This window comes from Harpia harpyja, chromosome 17 (genome assembly GCF_026419915.1).
Source record: "Harpia harpyja isolate bHarHar1 chromosome 17, bHarHar1 primary haplotype, whole genome shotgun sequence".
Lineage (NCBI taxonomy): Eukaryota > Metazoa > Chordata > Aves > Accipitriformes > Accipitridae > Harpia > Harpia harpyja.
The window spans coordinates 1,238,288-1,257,748 of NC_068956.1; the positions used below are offsets into that span (position 1 = coordinate 1,238,288).

Here is a 19,461-nt window from a genome sequence, read left to right on the forward strand (position 1 = left end):
TGCTAACAACAGTTTGGAAACAATTAGCTCTGCCTTTCAGGAGTGCTGGTGCAGGTGGCCCTGTGTCAAGCACTCAGAGTTGCATTTGATTTGGGGCATAACCATGGAAATTCTGCTATAAACACTACCACACCCTCCCCCAGTATTTTAAGGAAGATAAGGGTGCTAGAATCAGCACTTTCACTTAGGCAGCTTTGTAATCCATTTCTGGGTAAAATGAGTTCTTGTTTCCTGAGTAGCTATTCATGAAATCTGCAGTTTTGCTCTCTTACCTTTATTGCAAGATCTATAAAACGTCCTGGAAGTGATCTCAGCTCTGCTTTTTCCATGGAGGTGGCTTTTCATGGCATGTGCATCCATCTGCTGTGAACATCTGCAGAGTATCTTTGCGCTTCCTTTGCATTTTCTTTCACCCATGTTTCCCACCGACATCTACTGAGTGCATGTCTACGTCCTTGCTGCTGTCTTAGGGAAGCTCTTTCTCCAGACCGAGCTTCTTAGACCCGCTCCCCTTGTCATCGCAGGCATGTTCAGCAACACCACCGACCTGTGCCAGCCCGGGGTCCCGGGGTCCTGGGGGAACCTCAGCAATGCCGGCTGTACACCCCACGCTGCCAGGGAGAACCACGAGGTTCTCCTCGTCATGTTCATCGCCCAGGTGCTGCTGGGCATCGGTGGCGTCCCCATCCAGCCCTTCGGGATCTCCTACATCGACGACTTTGCCAGTGAGAGGAACTCTCCCCTCTATTTGGGTAAGACTGGGGCTGCTGTGAAAAGAGGGGAAACCAGAATTAGCCATCGATAGCAAGGCCAGACAGTACTAATTTGCGTTAATGAGAGCAGAGCTTGCTATAGCCCTTCTGCTCTACCCGGTGCTAGGAAGTTTTCTGCAAAAGTGGTTTATCTGCTTCAAGCTTGGGCAAACTGCAGACAGACCAGGCGTGCTGGAAAATATGATTTAGGGGAGATACTGGGATTTTTGGCCTGAGAGTGGTAAGCTGGAGAGGGACGTAATAACTGTGTACTCCTCCAAAAAGGCTTCAACAAGGAGAAGAGGAATAATCTGATCTTTGTGTTCACAAGAGGCAGCTATGGGCTTAAGATGCAGCAATGAAGACTTTGTTTAGATATAGCAAAAACTATAGGAAGCTAAAAAAGCAGGGTCAACCGTGTGGGAGGTAGGCAAGTATCCTTCAGTGGAGGGTGTGCTGGAGAACAGCTTGGGTACATGCCTAAAAGGGATGTCCCAGGGTGGTGGGATGGACAAGGTGGTCTTTGCAGATCCTTCTAGCCCTTTTCCAGCTGTTATCTGTAACAGCCTTTTGAACTGAATGGGACAGCAAGGGTAGCTCAAAAACAGGTCATTACCATCATGAAACTGAAAGTACCGCATCAAATTTTGCTCTGGTGGATGCTCCAAACCTCTGGACCATATTTAAAAGGATCCCCTGTAAGATAGGAATTGACTCTTACATGTGTTTGATTTTTTTATCAGTAATTCACGTAGGAGAGTTTACTGATAACTTTTATCTCCCTAACCTTGTAAAAAACCTGCATTTCTTGGATTTCTTAGGCCAAGGGGCACATCTTGTTCCTGGCTGTATTTCAGTCTTTCTGGGAGGCTGAAGAAAAGTGACAGGAAAAATCTGAGTTTTGCAAAACCTTTCCTGTGAAGCGAGCCTGGAAAGCATGGCGTTGTTATCCTTTGACAGGTGTGAGATAAGAAAGCTGCCATGGAATTAACCTGTACTGGAGACAGATGCTGTGGGCTCTGATCTGGGCCTGTCCTGCCTCAAGGCACCTCCTGTCCCCTGTGGTCCCTTTGCACAGGGCTGAGCCCGTCTCTGCTCTCGCCCCTCTGCAGGCATCTTGTTCTCTGTGACCGTCATCGGGCCAGGGGTGGCCTTCATGCTGGGCTCTGCCATGCTGCGTTTTTACGTCGACATCGACAAAGTCACCGGAGGTGAGTGAGAGCTGGCTGGCACCCTTCGCCCTGCATCCCATTTACTGAGCCAGCAGCGGTCCAGCCCCTCTCCAGGCATCCGAGGGTGCAACCTGTGGGGCAGGGGTTGGCTCCCTTTGCCTGCTGTCTCCCCTGTTAAATCATTTCCATCACCTGGGGATGCTCTGGGACCGGTCCTCTCACTGCTGGGGTGGATGGTGCAAATAAGTGGGTCCTTCCCACCTGACTCAGTGTCACACACACATCTGCAGGGTTAAGCCTTGTCCCATGGCTGCTGGAATCCCATATTTTAATCATCCTTCAGACCTGGGGATCCCTCACCCCTGGGCTGCTGCCAGGTCTGTTTAGAGGGATGCTCATCTGCGTTGTGCTTTTAGAGGAGACCTGATTTTCATTCTTCTACGAATTTTCTGCTGTATGCCAGCAACAGCAGCAGGACCATTTTGCTGCCAGCCAGCACCAGGGAAGAGTGGGGATGTGGAGGATGAACAAAACCCAGAGAGAAACATGAAAGAGAAAGATGGGGGGAAGAAATAAGAGAGGAGGAATGGAGAATGGGTACCAGGACCCCGAGACTTGAAGAAGCAGAGGGAAGGAAGGGTAGGATGGGAGGAAGTAGAAGAGAAATGCTGGAGAGGGCAAGAAAGGAGCATGAAAGGGATTTCCTTTTCAAATGTCTCTTCCCGAGCTGTGCTATTAAAGCAGTCGTAGTCGTCTCCTTTTTTGGCCGCTCTTGAATCCTGGCCTGGAAAACAAGAGGCTCTTTCCTGGTTATTAACAGAGCAGACACACATTATACAGCTCAGCATATCCTCACGTGACAAAAAGGACGATGGTCAGGCTCCTTTGGGTGGTGAGCAGACAGCATCGGGTCTGGAGCTGGGTGAGCAGTGGGTGTTGACACTACAGATGCATTAGCTTTGGCTCGTTTTCAGAGCCTCCGGCTCATTCCTGCTCACTGACTTCACCAGACATTTTTTCACCTGGACTTCGTCACTACCTACGTTTATGATATTTGCAGCCCAAGAGCACGCTTTAGTCTTGATGCTGCCTCCTCCTACCAGGTGACATCCAAGCTTATTGCTGCAGCTATCCATCCTCCTCAGTGGGTGAACCTTGGTGAGGTGTCTGCAGTCTTGTCTTACCTGCCTCTGAGGGATGAAGAAAGGGGATTAGAGTCTGCTGTCTGCCTGCACACCCTCATGCTCAGTTCTTTTAAACCACCTTCTGCAGATGGACGTTGAATGAGAAATGTGCCTGAGTAGCCAGAACTGGAGAACACCCAGTTTTAGAGCTATCTTCAGCCTAAAGATGTCTTCAGTCTACAGTGAGCTCTGGCTGCTTAATGCTAAATCTAATTTAACCTCGCATTTTCCTAGAAAAAAACCTTGTTGTTCATTCAGGAAGGGATTTGAAATTCCAGTTTGCTAAATACATTGTGCAGGAAGGAGATTATCAAATTTCTTTGACCTATCACTTGTTACTTCCAGAGATGGGAGATTAGATGTGGCAGTATCCGCCATACGGAAATCCAGTAAATTGAATGCAGTTTTAATTGCACCTCCCCCAGTGAGAATAGCTCACTTGTGTTAAACCTCACAGTTAAGGAAGAGGTTTCTGGGAGGACTTATTTCCCGGGATTGCTCATGAATACTATCTAACCACAGGTATCCCCTTTTTCTGTAGAAATATTTCTCGGTTCAGACTCACCCTGTTGTGAATTTGCATTCTAGCTTCTGCATATCCCATTTTATTTATGCCAAGTACCGTCCCCACAGAAAATGTTATCTTTGGCAGTGCCCTGAGAACAACAGGAGAGGAGGCTGGGTGAACTGAAGGCAGACAGACAGGAGAAAGTGATATAATCCTTATGAAAGCATTTTTAAAGATCGGCTTTTGTTGGTCGAGCTGCAAACCAGGCACTGGCTAATGGACTGGACTGGTGGGCACAGCTCTGGGGTCCAAGTCCTGCTGCAAACAGGGTAGCCGGACTGTAAAAAACTAAACCAGTGCTCTTGGATGCTGAAAGTTAACTGTAGTTGACTCCATTTTAAACTTAAGAAAGGATTTTTCCTTCTGTATTGACAGACATCATGACTTAATCCCCTTGAGTAAGTATTTCCAAGCTTTTTCACAACATAGGCATCCCTTCTCTGAAAAAACTGTGATGGGGATGCTTTCCTTTGCCTTTCCAGCTCTAGGACATCCCTGTCGCAGCTGCCTCCATCCAAAGGCTGAGTGGGTTTTTAGACACCCTGGTGATAACGAAGAATGAAATGTGATTTAGCACCATGGGATGAGTCAGGTGCAAATGCTGCTCAGACCCCAAAACTGATGGTGCCCAGGTTGGGAGCCACCACTTTGGAGCTGGCTGACATTTGGGGTGACTGGGGCCACCCATCCCTTTGGTGCACTGGGGTCCTTCTGTTTGCCTTTGATTTAATGCCCATTTCTCCATTTGCGTTGCAGATGAAGTCCAGCTCACCAACAAAGACCCGCGGTGGGTCGGTGCCTGGTGGCTTGGTTTCCTAGTTGCAGCCAGTCTCGTGGCCCTGTCTGCGGTGCCTTATTTCTTCTTCCCACGGGAAATGCCGAAAGAGGTAGGAGAGGTGCTGCAGATTGCATTGCACACAAATACCTCGTGTATTTATATGCACGTTCCTGCCTCGCCGCCAGTGTTAGCTGCTGCATCTGAAGGCAACACGACTATGGAGGTGGTCGTGCAGTTTATAGCTGCATCCCAAAGTCAGATGTGAGCTGTGGTTTGCTCTCATTGCCCATGTCGGAGACTCTTGTATGCTAAGCAGATGCTTAGTGAAACCCAGTGTGGTGCAAGCAGCTTAATGGATGTGATAATTTCCTTGGTTGGGCACTGAATTAGTGCCTGTATGTTGATTCCTCTGCATGGGAACATATAGCACTGGGCAAGCTCTATGTGGATTGAGGTCCTTCTCACAGCCACCCTCTCGGCTCACCTGGAGGTGGGACTCCTTGCCTTCCCTAGGGAAGCAATGGTCCTGCTCCTGCATCTCATTTGGGAGCTGGCGGGAGATGCTGCACCGATGGCCCTTGTTTCCCTTCAGGAGGAGCCACGTGTACCTGATGAGGAAATTCGTCCCAGTTCGTAGGAAATATGAGTAATGCATCAGGAGCCTTTCCTTAAAAGTGGGTTGTACTCTCGGGGTGTTTGAAATACTGAGGCTGGAGGGTGGTTTGTCTCGTTTCCACCACAAAAGCCCCTTTTCACCTCTTGCTGTCCATGGGGCTTGGGGTTAGCTGCTGCTCCAGCATCCAGCTTCACCCACCACCTCTTCTCACTGTGACCTCTCTGCTGGCCAAAAGGATTTTAGACACTTTCCAGTCCCTAAACACCCTGGCTATGTAAAGTGCTCGGAGATAACTGGCAGGGTAAGACCTTTAGCAGCCTGAACTGTTATTGCAAGACAAACTGACGTCTGTCTGCCTGCAGTTTTCTCGGGGGATGCTTGTCCCTGGCTCTTGCTAGAGCCTGCTGGTGGGACAGTACTTTGCTCTGTGTTTACAACCAGTTTTTGCACTTCTCTGGAGCCCTTCTGAGTGCTTCAGTGCTCACGCCAAGATGTGAGACAGCTTGTGAGCTTCCCAAGCGCTTTGCTGGCTGCTGGTCCTGGTTTTCTGGCAACCGGCGTGTCATGAGGAATAATACAAAACAAATTGTTCTTTTAGAGGAGGCATCATGCTACGGTTTTGAATGTCATTGAAGTTGTTGGGACGCGCTTAGTAGGTGAAATTGGGCTCATCTCAATGTGTTGGCCATACTTTAACCTGTGTAATTGTCTTTCACATATATTTTACCTTGGGGCAGCGTCAAAACTTTCTTGTCTAAACAAGTCCATGCACTGTCTGGTGCAGAATAATTAATTTCTCCTGCTGCTGCCTGAATTTCTGCAGGAATGAGTGATTCTTAGGGAGATTTGGGTTTCACCTGCCAGGGAAAATGTGACCTGTTGTACCAGTTATACTTCTGGGGATATAATGATCTGCTCCTGGGTTATATATGCTGTGAGGTTTGCAAAGGTGCCGCAGTCCTGCAAGGTAATGGGGTGGAAACTGCTCAGTGCTTTGCAGGATGAGGGCGATACCAAATGCAATGTGCCTGATTTATCCTCGTGAAGCTTGGTTCACTTTAAAGTCATTACAGATGATCTATATTAGCAGAACCTGCTCAGCGTGCAAGGGTGGCACACTACATCTGAGGAGAAAGGTTCTTTATTAGGGCTGATGGGAATATTAATTTCATAAATGGCTCTTGAGAGAAAATAATGTACTCCGAACTAAAACAACTGCACTTTTTTGCAAGTGCTGCGCTCTGATCAGTCTGAGCGGTTTTGAAGAGTTCAAGGAAGTATTGGCTGGATATTGATTTAAAAAAGCAGCAGGAGGATTTCACCCTGCTCTACTGGCTAATATCTGTAGGGAATGCTCCCACATGGCTGAGCACCCATTTATCCCTTTGCAGCCCAGATCTTCTTGAATTTCTCTCCATTTTACCATTTCTCCCAGAAAGCTTTTGGAAACTGCTTACACTAAAAAATAATAATAGGAAAAGAATCTAAAAGTGATGGCAAAATTCTGCCCCCCCCCCCCCCCCTTGCAGAACGGGAGATGCCAGGGCTAGCCAAGCCAGATTGTGCCTGTCCCATGGGGTATCAGCACTGCCACCAGCAGAAGGGTCCCTGCTTAAATAAAAAAAAAAAAAAAAAAGGCCTCTTTAGAAACTTTGCCAGATGCTGTTCTGGGTAAAACATCTGTCTGCTGTGGAAGCACTCAAAGCTTTGTAGGAAATCTGCATTATCATGGGTGATTTTCTGTAGGCATAGCAGAAAAAAAAAATATAATCACTTTCTCTTGCTTGCCCTTGGAGTAAATCAGTGTTCAGGTAAGGGTATAAGCACGACCGCTTTTCCATCATGAAGGGCAGCCCCCTTTCCTCTCCAGCGAGCTGGAGGGAGCAGCATCTCTAAGGTCACCGAATTACTGTTAGAACCTGAACTTGTTATAGCCACGGTTCCCCTTCAAAAGAGCATCAGCCAGGGATATATTGCAAAACCCTGCAGAAGGGATGGGTAGAGTTGGTAAGACATGCAAGACTGGAAGGAAATGCGTGTTTCCAGGCACAGAGCTCAGCGCTGGTAAAACATCGACCCCAATTTTGCCTTACGCTGCCCCAGCCGGAGCAGCCGCCCTTTTCCAGCAGGTCCCCGGCACCGTGGTGGCTCGTGCTGTGGTTTTAGGTTTGCTTCCAGGTTTCCTCTCACCGCACAGAGCAAAGCTGTTGTTCTTATGCTTGGCTCTGGTTTGGGATGGAGAGGGGGAGATGGGGCATTGCAGTGAGGAAAGGTGAGACCCCCCCAGTAGCTCTGCAGCACGAAGCCCCATCCCTGACACACCACAGAGGGGAGGGGAGGGATGGGGTCAGTGCAGGGTTTTACAGACCAGCAGATCAGCAAGAATGGACATTGTGATAACCTTTGGGTCAACCGTGCCTAAATACAGCTGCAGCTTCAAAGATGGTCAGCACTTCCTTGGCTGCCTTCGGTTTCAGGGTTTCTGCCTGGCCAAAGCAGGAAAGCAGCTACGAGCAGAGCAACCACAAGCTGCAACTACTCGAAGCAACAGCTGGGCTTTTCCACCGTGTTTGTAAGGCCTTATCGTATCCACAGCAAATACCTCCAGGCAGGGCAGCCATAATGACACCTGGGAAAAGCACAGATCTGCTCTGCCCACAGAAGAAGCTGAGATGTTTCTGCACCACCAGCTGTGGGTTTCATTTCTGGAGGTCAAAAAGGAATTTCACGTGCCCCAGGCCAAGCTGTCTTTGTGCCGCTTGCTGTCTGCAGACCCCTGGGACCACGCACGTTTCAGTAGACGATGGGGCTGCCTGGGAATAATGTGTCCACACCAAGCTGTGGGTACATTTCCCAGCTGCAGAGTGCACCAAACAAGATCCCAGTAGCAAAGACTGGCCCATGGCTCAGTCCTCACTGCCAAAAGCACTATTTCTCTTCTCTGATTCTCACCCTACCTTCATTTGCCTTTCTTTCTCCTGCCTCATGCTATACAACTCATCTGAGCCCTTGGTGGTTGATCTGGACCAAGGACCATCCTCCTCAATGGGCATCATCCAGCAAACACTGGATAACAGCTCAGCGCTCTGTCTATCTGGAGATTTATTTGCCTCCTCCCATCAGCCAAGACAGATCTAGATTATTTATTCTACAACTGCATTTCAGCTTTACTTTTATTTGATAGCTTCTTTCTTTGAAGTTCCTGGAATGACTTGTGCACTTAAAGTTAACATTAATGATAATAAGAGTTCGTTCTATTGATCTTTTTTCATAAATCAATCACTCTGGGCCTGGAACATTTTTATTTCTCTGCTTTGAAACTTGTCAGTAAGTTTCTAGCACCAAAGTATCCTGAATAATCTAATTTGAGGGACAATCACAGCAAAGCTATAAAGTTGTCATGATCTCAGGCAGGGGGTGTGAGGATGAGGCTGTTACTGGACAAACCGTTTCCAGTCGATAATTTTTTTTTTTCTAATAATTCCAGTTTAATCCTGCCTCCATGAGCCTGAACTATTTCTTGAGGTTTTGTCCTGGATTGTGGGGAACTACAGCACCTGAGCGTTTCCCAGTTGCTGAGTAGCCAAAGTTTAGCTCATGCTTTACCGTCTGTTGCTGGCAATGTTATCGTATCCCAACCCAGGCAGTTGCATTCTGACTGCTAAAGGCTTTCCCTGTGCTTTTGCTTGGACACAGTGTCTGTCTGTCTTGCAGGCTTACCAAATGTTGCACTGCAGCTGGTAAAGCACCTCCCCAGTTGCTGCATCTTCGCGGGTGATGTGAAAAGGGTTTGAAAAGGGGAAAGGTCCTCCTGTGAGCGCCTTGAACAAAAGCAGGAGCATTGCCCTTGCTCAGCATTTCTCATTGCAAGATCGGTCTTGTACACCCAGGTATCTCCCCGTTCAGGTTTCGTTCTGACACTCCGAAGTCACGTAGAATCAAATGTCTCCCAAACGCCATACAAAGGGGGTGAGCAACACTTCCTCCTCACCCTGACGAAGCCTTCTCTGTAATGTCAGCACGTGTCATCTGCAAACAGATGCCTCGTGAGAAAGCTCAGACGGGTTTTATGGGAAGCAGGTCTACATGTCCCCGTCATGTCCAAGCCCTGGAGACTCTGTTTTGCTGTCACGCAATCCTCTCGGGATATCAGTCCATCTCATCAGTGCTTTCCTCCTAAGCCTCACTGGTAGGAGGTTTCAAAACTTATTTCCCTGCATGTTGCAAAGCTTTGTTTAATCTCCAGTCTATATTTTAGTCTTTAGTTTGTTATTCTGCCCCTACTCCTGATTAAATATTTGTTCCTAATCATTGCTATATTCGTGTGGTTATAGAAAGCCTTCCTTTTGCTGGGGGAGGGAGGTTAGCTAGTCCTCTGCTGCCAAAGAGCTTCTCCATCCCAGCAGCCCTGCTCGTCACCCATCCCAGCCACAAGCTGGTTTTCCTGGTGCTGCACCAGTCTGGATCTGGTCTCCCGTGGTGGTGCAGAAGGGTCTGCACTCCCCCAGCTCTCCTGGAAACACCGTCCTCGGTTGTTCCTCACATTTCACTTACTCCTTCCGTGGCTGCACCATAGACTTATGCAGAGATAGACCTGGAGCTATTTGTCATTCTCTTCTTCTCATTTCCAACATTTCCAGCTGTGCAGCAGAAATTATTTGTAGAACCCAAGTGCATGGCTGTGACCTTTGCACTAAGTTTGGTTCAGTTTCTGTTATTTCAGCTCTCTAGTTGCCTAATTTTTCTTATATGGTGTCAGCCCACTCTGTATGGACAATTCCCACCTTCCTTCTCCTCTGCAGATTAAGTAGTACATGTCTTCTCACCATGTCAAGGGGGTTACTGAAAATATTAGCTGGGGCTTCTGTGCCAAACCACCAAGGAAGCCACCAGCACCTCCCAGCAGCTCGGTACTTCCCTCTGGGATGCTGCGGTCTCTTGCTCCTATTTAGCCATGTTGTGTTTACTCTCCTAATTTTCACTTTTTTGCTAATGGTTTCTCACTTGGTGCTGCATGTTCTGCTTTGCCCAGTTCTGTAGAGATTAGACCTACTGCATTCCCTTTATTTATTTAAAGACCAGTGCTGTTGAGGAAGGAGAACAGGTTGCTGATCCATCAGCCCCTAACCCAAGGTAGCCCGTCCATCTGGGGGACATGTGGGTGCCAAACAGAAGAGATGAGCAGGATGATGCCTCTTTCATGTTGCATCCTTCTTCATCTCAAAGCTTCACAAGCCAGGAGAAGTGCAAAAATGGGGTGGAAAGAAACCATGCTCCTTCCTTGGTGTTGCTAATGGGGGAGGTGGAAGGGGCAAGGTCATGTCCTGTGGGATGGGACGGAGAGGCCAGGAGAGGCTGGGAAAATAAATCCTTCGCAGAACAGAGGAGGTGGATTTCTGGGGGCATTTTACAGTGGAGCTGGAGGGACATTAACTGTGGGAGTGCTCAGGGTGTGCAGCAATTCGACGGCTCTGTGGTGGCCTAGCAAAGTGCATCTCCTGGGATTTTCTGCTGGGATGGTGGAGGACGTGTCCCCTGTCATCTGTACCTTATCTCCAGGTTTTACTTTCAATTGCCCCGCTGGATAGTTGGAGCAGATCCTTGAGGAAAGAGGGGAACGCCAAGCTGGACGTGCAGCTCCATCCTGGAGGAGATGTACATGGCAGAGCAGAGGGTTAAGCAGTCACCCCCCGTTTCCCAGGGCAAACCCCATCTGTCTGGGCAGTGCCTCAAGCCGTGGAGTGGGGAGAGCTGGCAACTTTAGAACCACAACCTGCAGACTGGATCAACTTGTTTCATCCCCCTAAAAAAGCATAGTAGCAGGAGGGGGCTGCAAGCACAGATAAATGCTTGAAAGAGATGTGTTTGTGTCCTGGCTACACATGTCCATCTCAAATGTTTGGGCATTGCCATTCCTGCTGGAGGTGGCATTGCTTGGCAAGGTCCAGGCAACGCCTGTCCCTCCAGTCCCGAAGCAGAAGGTTTGTGACGAGGAAAAGCTCCTGCAGGTAAAATGCAGCCAGGACCCCTCCTGCCCTGCCCCGAGGATGCCCCATGGATGCTGGTGCTGCTGTCGGATACATCACAGGATCGTACCAGCATGCCCAAGCCTGCAAGGAACCTCCTGCCCTGCATCAGGGTTGTTGGGAACTTCCCAACCTACAGAGAGTATTTGCAGGGTGCAAACAGCTGACAGCTCTGTCTGGGGTTGTCCCCAGGGTTTGCAGCGGACATCCCAGGTCCAGCATGGTGGGACGATGCCGGGTCAGTGACTTGACCCTTCTGTGCAGGCAGAGACATTGTGCAATGGTGCTGGGGAAGTGAAAAATAACTTCTCCAGTTTCTGTCTTGGGACAGCTTGCCTGCATTTATACAAATCCTCCCACGTTTATTCAGCAGTGACCTGGTGCGCTTCCAGTGCATGCAAAATGAAAATAACTGGCGGGGAACTCTCTTAAACGCCTGCTCCAATTTGGGTTATCAGTTAATGGGGAAAGGTTAAAGAGCATGGACAGGGAAATCTAAGTCTTTGTCTGGAAACCTTTGCTCCTGGGGCTGTGATGCTCTGAGGCTGCCTCATTAAAGCTCCTAAAGCACCAGCAAAGGCAGTCTAGAAATACAGGGCATTATCTGGGGACCAACTGGGGGCCAAGTGGCAGGGCGTGGTGGTGCCACTGGCATGTTACAGGAATGGGCTGGTCTCTAAGTTCAGATTTTCCCCAGGGAGCTTTAAAGACAGGAGCAAACGGCAGCCAAAAATAAACATCCCATTTCGTGTGAGCAAGGTGCCTGTCAGCTGGTTATTTTAATGCTCTAGGAAATAGGGTCCCTGGTGGGACCTACACTTGCTGGAAGAGGCATAATGAAGAGTTTGTAGGGAGCATGACCTTGTCAGGAGGAAAATAATTCTTTTTCAAGCCATGAGGTTTTACCTTTTGTTTGTTTAATATGAAAATAGCTTCTTTGACCTTATTTTTCACTGAGCCAGGAGCTCCAGGTTCTGCACAGCCAGAAGGAAACTCTGCAGAAGCCTCAAATTAAGCAAGGGAAACCTCTCTGTCACAGAGCAGGTCATTTATCCCTTTTCCCAGTGGTGTATTTGAATAAAACCAGACTGCCAGCACCTCTGGCTGCCCTTCTCACAGGTGCAATAGCAGCCAGGAGAAAGCAGGAGCCTGGCTCGCAGGCAAGCTGCCTTGTTGGGTTTTTGCTGCAGGTTTCTCCTGCAAAGCAAGTCCAGGTCTCAGCCCTGCTCAGTCATACCTGATTTATTCATGTCCGTGCAGGGAAACGGGGGCTTTCCTCAGGTCGAAGTCAGGTTAGGGATGTTCTTCCTAATGCAAAATGGGGGGGGAGCTTCATCCTCCTTCCTCAAAAGCCTGTCTGCCTCCTCCATTCCCCATGAGGCTAGAAGTGATGGTGATGGCTAAAATCCCATTGCAAAAACAAGAGATGCAATGAGAGCCCATTCACCGGTGGATGTGCACCAGGAAACTGAGTCCTTTAAGGAACCATCCTGAAAAATCCAAGTGTGGGGACATTTTGCAAGATGTTTCCCACATTTATTTGTTTTTCCTTGGCATGATGCTGCAGCAGACGGCCAGGGTAGTACTGAGCAACCAGCCCGTGTTATTGCACCTACTGACTCTGGCTTGCCAAATTGTCTGCTCTGAGTAATGCTAAAATTCCCTGCAGCAGGAGCACAACATCCTTGGCAGGGCTTGAACGTCTTTGATGGTAGACCCAGCATCGTTTGCCTCCCTGCCCACATCGAGCAGGCAAGATTTGTGCCTGTCCCTCTACAGCTTGCTTTCCCAATGTGCCTGCTTTATCCCAGAGGAATGCATTTCCTGATCCTTTCAGGCAGTGCAAAAAAATATTTCATGGGGCCAAGCCAATGCAGGGAGAGGAGTTTTCCTCCTCCTCGAGGGCTTTGCTCCATGGGGAGAGACAGCAGCTGATTCTTGGGCGGGTGCTAAGCCAGCAGATGTGCACAGAAATGTCCCACTTGCAAGGGTCACGCTCATGCAGAGGCATCCCAGGTTGGGGAATCTGGGGGAATTTGGGGCTTTTTTTTTTTTTTGGATGTGCAGACAGTGCCCAGCAGACTGTTAGCTCTCTGAAGTACAAACAGCTGGAAGCTGAGAAAGCCACAGTCAGTAACAGCTTGAATGTATTTTTGGAAAACACTGCGGTTTTAGAGCAGAGAGAAGAGACCCTGTAACCTAATTGAAAAGTGAAAGAAAGCTAGATTTTATCTTTGCATTTGAAAAATGTATTAAACCCTGAGCTCTAGCAATAAAAACCGTGAAAGGAGTTTTATCACTTTTGCCTTGTAGAGGCTCTTCAAAAAGGGAATGTGCCATCCGCAGCATGGGACATTTTGACCTCTCTGATGTTTAATAATCAGTCTTGGTTTCAAAGGAAAAGAGATCATTTTAGCCAAAGAGCTGTCCAGTTCTTTCTGTGAATTAAGAACATCTAATTTCTTTTGAATGAACTTATTTGTCTGACTCATATTAAATTTGTGTCTGGAGTTGCAACAACTCCATTGCTGAGCTGATGTGGGATGTCAGAGATGGGGCCACTGGCTCTGTCCTTCTGCCTAAAAATATGCTGTGGTTTTCCATGAAAACCGCACTCCCACTAAACACTTTCTGCTATTACCCATGTATAGTAGCGCATCTAATCTAATTAATGCCCTCCGTCCAGTGATTCCCCTAAAAGCCTGCAGAACAGGGGATGGGATGCACATCCAAGAAATCCTCCCCTCCCACTTGCTGATGGGATGTTGGACACTTGCCTCGGACGTGCAGTTATCTAATGAGGCTGCAATGGACCTTAGATGATCCAAGCCCTCCATCTTCCACTTCTCCTCTTCTGCCAGCACCTCTTTGCTTTTCAGCGGTGGCAGGGTGATACCTGGGGCACAGATCCTGCCAACACCTGCATTAGCATCCTGCAGAGCTGTAAGAACCAGCTGAGGCTAGATGAGGCCGAGACACCTAGACCCATCTGACCTCCAGCTGCAAAGTGTTGTTCCCCTGAATAGAGAAGGAAGAAGGGGAGGGAGCTGCAGGATCTGTCCCCTTCCATGGACCAGGATGGGAGAGGATGTTCCTTCCATACTGCTGCTGTTCCTTGGGAAAGGTGTGGCTAAAAGAAATCAAAAGCATTGAAGAGAGTAGGAGTTGCTAGAATTCAGCTGGTGTTTCCAGGAGCAGGAGAAGAATGGAAAGGGGCTGGGAGAGGGAAGGGGTCTGTGTCCACTCTCCATGCCCCCTGGCACATCCCTGCTCTGGGTCAGCCCCTCTTAGGAGGTGAAAAATATTTTGCCTCCATCCCAGACCCCCTCCTCGCCTGGATCTTCCCCTCCTACAATTGCTGCCCGGTCTCCTTGCCCGTAGCAGGGGCAAAGGCACCTGCACAGCAGCTCGTTAGGGGACACAAGGAGATGCAGGGGAAATGCTCATCCTCCATCCAAAACCAGTGTCCAAATCTGCTTTGGGTGGAGGTCTAGGTGCATTGCTCCTTGGGTTCCTGTGCCTCCTTCCCCCGCACACAGGGGTAAAACAGACCCTCTGGGGAAGAAAAGCATCTCCCTAAGGGTATCCAACTTTCCTGATGCAAAGGCTTACACCTCCTGAATTTCCATATTCATGTGAGCTGAGTGCGTGACGTGCTGTATCTGTGTAATGGCCGAGCTCGATATTTGGGAAGTGTGATTCATTACTGTTGGGAAGGGGGGGGGGGGAAGCTGGCTCTTACCCCAGTAGCGCAGACATCTGCATGGATGCTTTCAGCCCCGTCGGAGACCCGATGGCACAGGCACGGAGCAGCAGCCGTGGGTGGGAGGACGCCTGCCCGGCGGTGGCTGCACATCCCACACTGGGCATGGACAGTGCTGGCCAAGCCCAGAAACATTACAAACTCTGTCTGCAAGAAGCATGGGCTGCTGTCTGTCCCAATCTGGGAGAGAAAAAGCGAGTTCAGTGGAAACTTTGGCATGGTCGGTGCAGTGATAACCTCTCGTCTGTCCCCAGGTGGTGAGTGGGAAGGAGAGCGACAGCAAGAAGAGCGGGGATGTGCTCAGCCAGCTCAGGTCAAGATCTGAACACGTGCAAAACCTCTCTCTAACCAAGTTCATCAAACGTAAGTGTGCGCATCCTCCACCTCACGCTTGGACAAGGTTTCTCTGCTTGCGCAAACATATGTCCTGGCAATGGGCAGGTTGCAATGCTGGCAAGAAAAAGTGATGTTCCCCCCTGTGCTCAGCCTATCTCCTAGATAAGCCCTCGAGGTACAACTTAGGTGTCCTGTTGGGTTTAATTAGATCTGCAGATCTCCTCCTGGTCTGCTCACAGCAGATGCTTGCCATCACATCCTGGCTGCCCCACTCCACCTCACGCTGGTCAAAGCATCTGGGGTTGGTAGCTCTCAAAGTTGCATGGCTTTATAGCTCATCTGGGCAGTGGGAAACAGGGGGCCAAAACCTCATCGGAGCCCAAAGCCAGGCAGCAAAGAGGGGTGCAAGCTGTGAGCCCGGAGCAGAGCCATGGGAAGGCGAAATGCCCCCCAGTTAGAGGGGGGGTTTGCAGCTTGGGTGCATCCAGCTGCTATTGCTCAGCTCCCAGGTCATAGCAGGAATCAGACCCCCAGCAGCACTGGCAGCTCTTCATCTCCAAAAGCCTCCTCAGACCCCCTCTTTCAAGGCTGGTGACAATATCCGAGCCAGACCGCCCTCCCTGTCCCACCGAGGATGGCTGGTGCTGCCTGGAGCCAGGGTCTAAGCAATAAAAATCAGATGCATGTTTGTACAGGGTGATCTTAATCCAGTGCAATCAGCTTGTTTAAAAATGAGTAGGCTCTTTGTGCTGAAGGGAATCAGCTGGGCTTTAGTCTGTGAAGGTTACCGCTCAGGGCTGGTTTTTTTTGAAGGAAATACTCTGCACTTTGGCAATTACTTAAGAAAAGTGACCCTCTGAAATCAATCCATGTCAGCTTCCTCCATATTTCCTGAATATTATCCCTTTAATTTATTGGAAATTCTCTGTTTTATTAAGGTCAGTGCTGGGGCAGGCACAGCTAGACAAGCGTGGACAGGTTTTTATTCTGCTAGTTGCACCATTTGCTCACTAGCCTAATGCTAAATTAGAGCAAGTCAGGGGTTTATTTCCCCACTGACCTTGTTGCACTGTCAATTTAGAAAACCCGTGTGATGGAAGCGATTGTGTGGGAACAGATTTACAGTGCTCAGATGGGATTTTCACACCAACACTCTGCTCTTTGCCTCTGAAAAATGAATAAAAATTAGCTCCCTGCTCCTGGGTGAAGAGAGAAGGAAATATCTTACCTCTGCTCGAGCTGCAGGTTTGGCTCAGGGTTTGCATCAGGGTGCTGTTGTCAGGGCTGCGGGAGCTATGCTAATAAATTCATTATTTCTGAGAATTTATCCCCTACAGCCCAGTTCTGAAAAAAATGAAGTGTCTGTATTTTTTGCCAGAAGAGCAATCTTGCTGAAATCACCAGGATTTCTAATACAAAACTGGTTTTAGAGCCAGAAACTGGATGGTAGCTAGCGTGTGATGGTGTAGATGGGGACAACTTGGGTGAAGTCTGAAGACTGTAGTGCTAGCTCATCTGTGGGTTACTGGAAGGAATTTTACCTCCCATTTTGTGACTCTCCTGCTTATTTTGTTTCTTCTTTCTGTCACCAAGCATTCTTTCCTCTCTATTTTTACTATTCTTTTCTATACGATAGTTTATGAAAACAGCATTTGGAGATTTTCCAGCCTGAATCATCTTGCAATTTCGTACCTTCTGTCATTTAAAAAGAGAGGCAGAATGAAACACACGTGATGGAGAAATGCTGTAGGACAGTCTGGTCCCCGTACCGTGTTCATAGGGAGCCTTTTTTACACCACACCCCAGTACAAAAGGATGACCCGGCTCCTGAAGGAAAGGGGTCCCACTGATGGGGTTGTGCTGTGAAATCCTTGAGATGTACCTCTTGGTTTTTCTGATTGCATCTGGCATCTCTGCATGCAGCATGGGGAGCAGGAGACCACTCTGCAGAAAGGCAGGAGATGGCCATCTAGGAGATGGGCACTGCCGATCCACCAGCAGAAATGACACAAAGCAGATTCCTATAATATCTTACAAGAGAAATAGCAACCTGTATATTAATTCAGTCTTATGCTCACGCCTTTTCACTGCTTGTAAAAAAATACATTAGTTTTATGGGCAAGGGGCTAAGCATCATGCTGGAGATGGCTACTGGCAAGAAGTGGATTGGACCTCATCTGCTTGCTGGTCCGTCTGCATCTCAAGGGGAGCTTTTACAGATGGTCCCCTTCACAGAGCTGCCTGGTACTTTGGTGCTGTCCCTGGGACAGGTAGCCCCAGACCTGCCCGATGTTGATGGCTATGGGTCCCCTGTTCAGGGTGGGATGAAGGTTGCTGATGGCTATGGTCCCCTCTTTGGGGTGGGATGAAGGTCACTGATGTCTCTGGGTCCCCTGTTCAGGGTGAGATGAAGGAAAGCATGATGAAGGATACCAGCAGGGACTGGATCAAACAGGGACCGCACAAGATCTCAGATTTTTCCATATGGTATTTCAGTGCTGTTCCTCCCGCATCCCTCGTAAGACAGACTCCTCCCTCTGGTTGAAGTGTTTGAACACATTTGAGGTGTTTGAATACTTCAAGTAGGTTGTAAAATGGCCCTGGAGATTAGGGCTATGCTTTGTTATTTGGCTCATCTGCAGATCTTCATCCACTTTCAGTTAGAAGGTACTTTGCGCCATCAGTGTTGGGTCTGCCCAAACAAAGCACTTGGGCTTGGAGTCAATTGAGTCAACACTTGGACAACTGGCTCGTCACTAGTGTTAAAGCATTTTGCAAACTGGCCTCATACTTTCACATGGGCCACCCATGAGGGATGGCTGCAAACTCAATCTGGGGTGAGGAATGCTTTGCTCGTGAGGAAGGCAGCATCTCCCATTGGGAAGTGTCCCTTTGCCTGTCAGCTGGAGGGAGCAGGGAAGGCTTTCCCTTGGCATTGACGGGTGGAGAAAATGCAGCTCCTGCTCCAAAGCTAGCCCAAGCCTGGGGGAGGCTCCAGATGAGAAGGACACTGCCTGGTTAGGCTGTGATTCAGCAAAGCACTTGAGGCTGCTCCTTGAGCAGGATAAGGCTGAAGAGTGCCTTAAAGGGTTCATCATTTTCTTAAGGGCTTGGCAGGGGCAAACCTTAAATTACTAAGCTGACCTGGAGGAGGAAGATGTTCAGCAATGCTGTTTAGTCACTTATTTCAGCTTAAATGATGCAAAATGAAGCATGATTATGGAGAAGGAAATGCATTTTGTCATTTGTTCTGTTGCTTCAGTGCACATGGAGATCACTGAGAGCAAAATAAGGCTTGCGGAAATTTTTGCCTTTTATTGGGAACAAAATGAGGATAAGTTAGAGCCCATCCCATGAGGTGCTTCACATTCTCTGTTCTTCTGGAAGCCACTGGGCTTTAAATCTTTCTGGGGCAAGGCATGATGAGCAGAGAACAGTTTGCAAAGCCCTGGAAACTCTGCCTCAAGGACAGGAAGAGCTTTTCCGTCCACAATCAGCAATAACAGGATGGAGCTGTGTACAGGATAAATACTCAGGCAAAGCACTGGGGACATTTCCAAACAATGAGGTCAATTACCCAAGAAGGGAGCAGGCTCCACTCGCTAGAGTCATTCAACAGTAGGAAAGTCAGAGCACTGTGGGGAACGATCTTGGCTCTTGCACAGATGCTCTGCGTGACATTGGGTTGCACCCTGCTCCTCATGCTCACGAAGTGCTCCTTTTGCAGGCATTGGACCTGCTCGCAGTAATCAAGAAAGTAGGATTTAGCTAGCCTGAAGTAATTTCCATTGCTAATTTCTAGGCTTCTGTTGAAAACACCTGGGAGGATGTGCAGCTTCTGTTGCACATACTGGGAATTAATCCATTAAAGGTGATCTTCAAAGCAATTAAAACACTGGGCTTGTGACTTGTTTGTTTCTCTATTGTGCCTAAAGATGGTTTCAATGATTTTTTTTTATTATTATTATTTTAAAGTTTCCACTTGTTTTTAGTATCTGCCCAGCCTCCCCTCTGGAGCTGTAAGGAAGATGGAATTAGTAATGAGATGGTGATTGCAGAGGACAGCAGTCTTGCTGCCTCCCACCACAAACTGGGAGACCTGCTCACTGTCGTAGCTTTATAGCTCTGATCTGGGGTGGCGGAGGGGGTGTAATTTGATTGAAAAGACCAAAGAACTCTAGGGAAAAGAAATCTTTTTAGTGGAAGATTCCCACTACCTCCTCCAAAAGGCTGGATTAGCTCTCAGGAGTTCTTTCAGCAAGCAAG

The 19,461-nt window shown here is 48.6% G+C and overlaps 1 protein-coding gene across 2 annotated transcripts in view; it reads left to right on the plus strand.

Annotated features, from left to right (window-relative positions):
* SLCO2B1 (solute carrier organic anion transporter family member 2B1) overlaps positions 1-19,461 on the plus strand; it is a 60,668-nt gene that overhangs the window by 25,210 nt on the left and 15,997 nt on the right. For both annotated transcript variants that reach the window (XM_052812865.1, XM_052812866.1), the window contains exons 5-8: positions 525-752; positions 1,865-1,963; positions 4,433-4,563; positions 15,114-15,222. In XM_052812865.1, the coding sequence (XP_052668825.1) occupies positions 525-752; positions 1,865-1,963; positions 4,433-4,563; positions 15,114-15,222 (567 nt within the window). The remainder of the gene's footprint in view (positions 1-524; positions 753-1,864; positions 1,964-4,432; positions 4,564-15,113; positions 15,223-19,461) is intronic.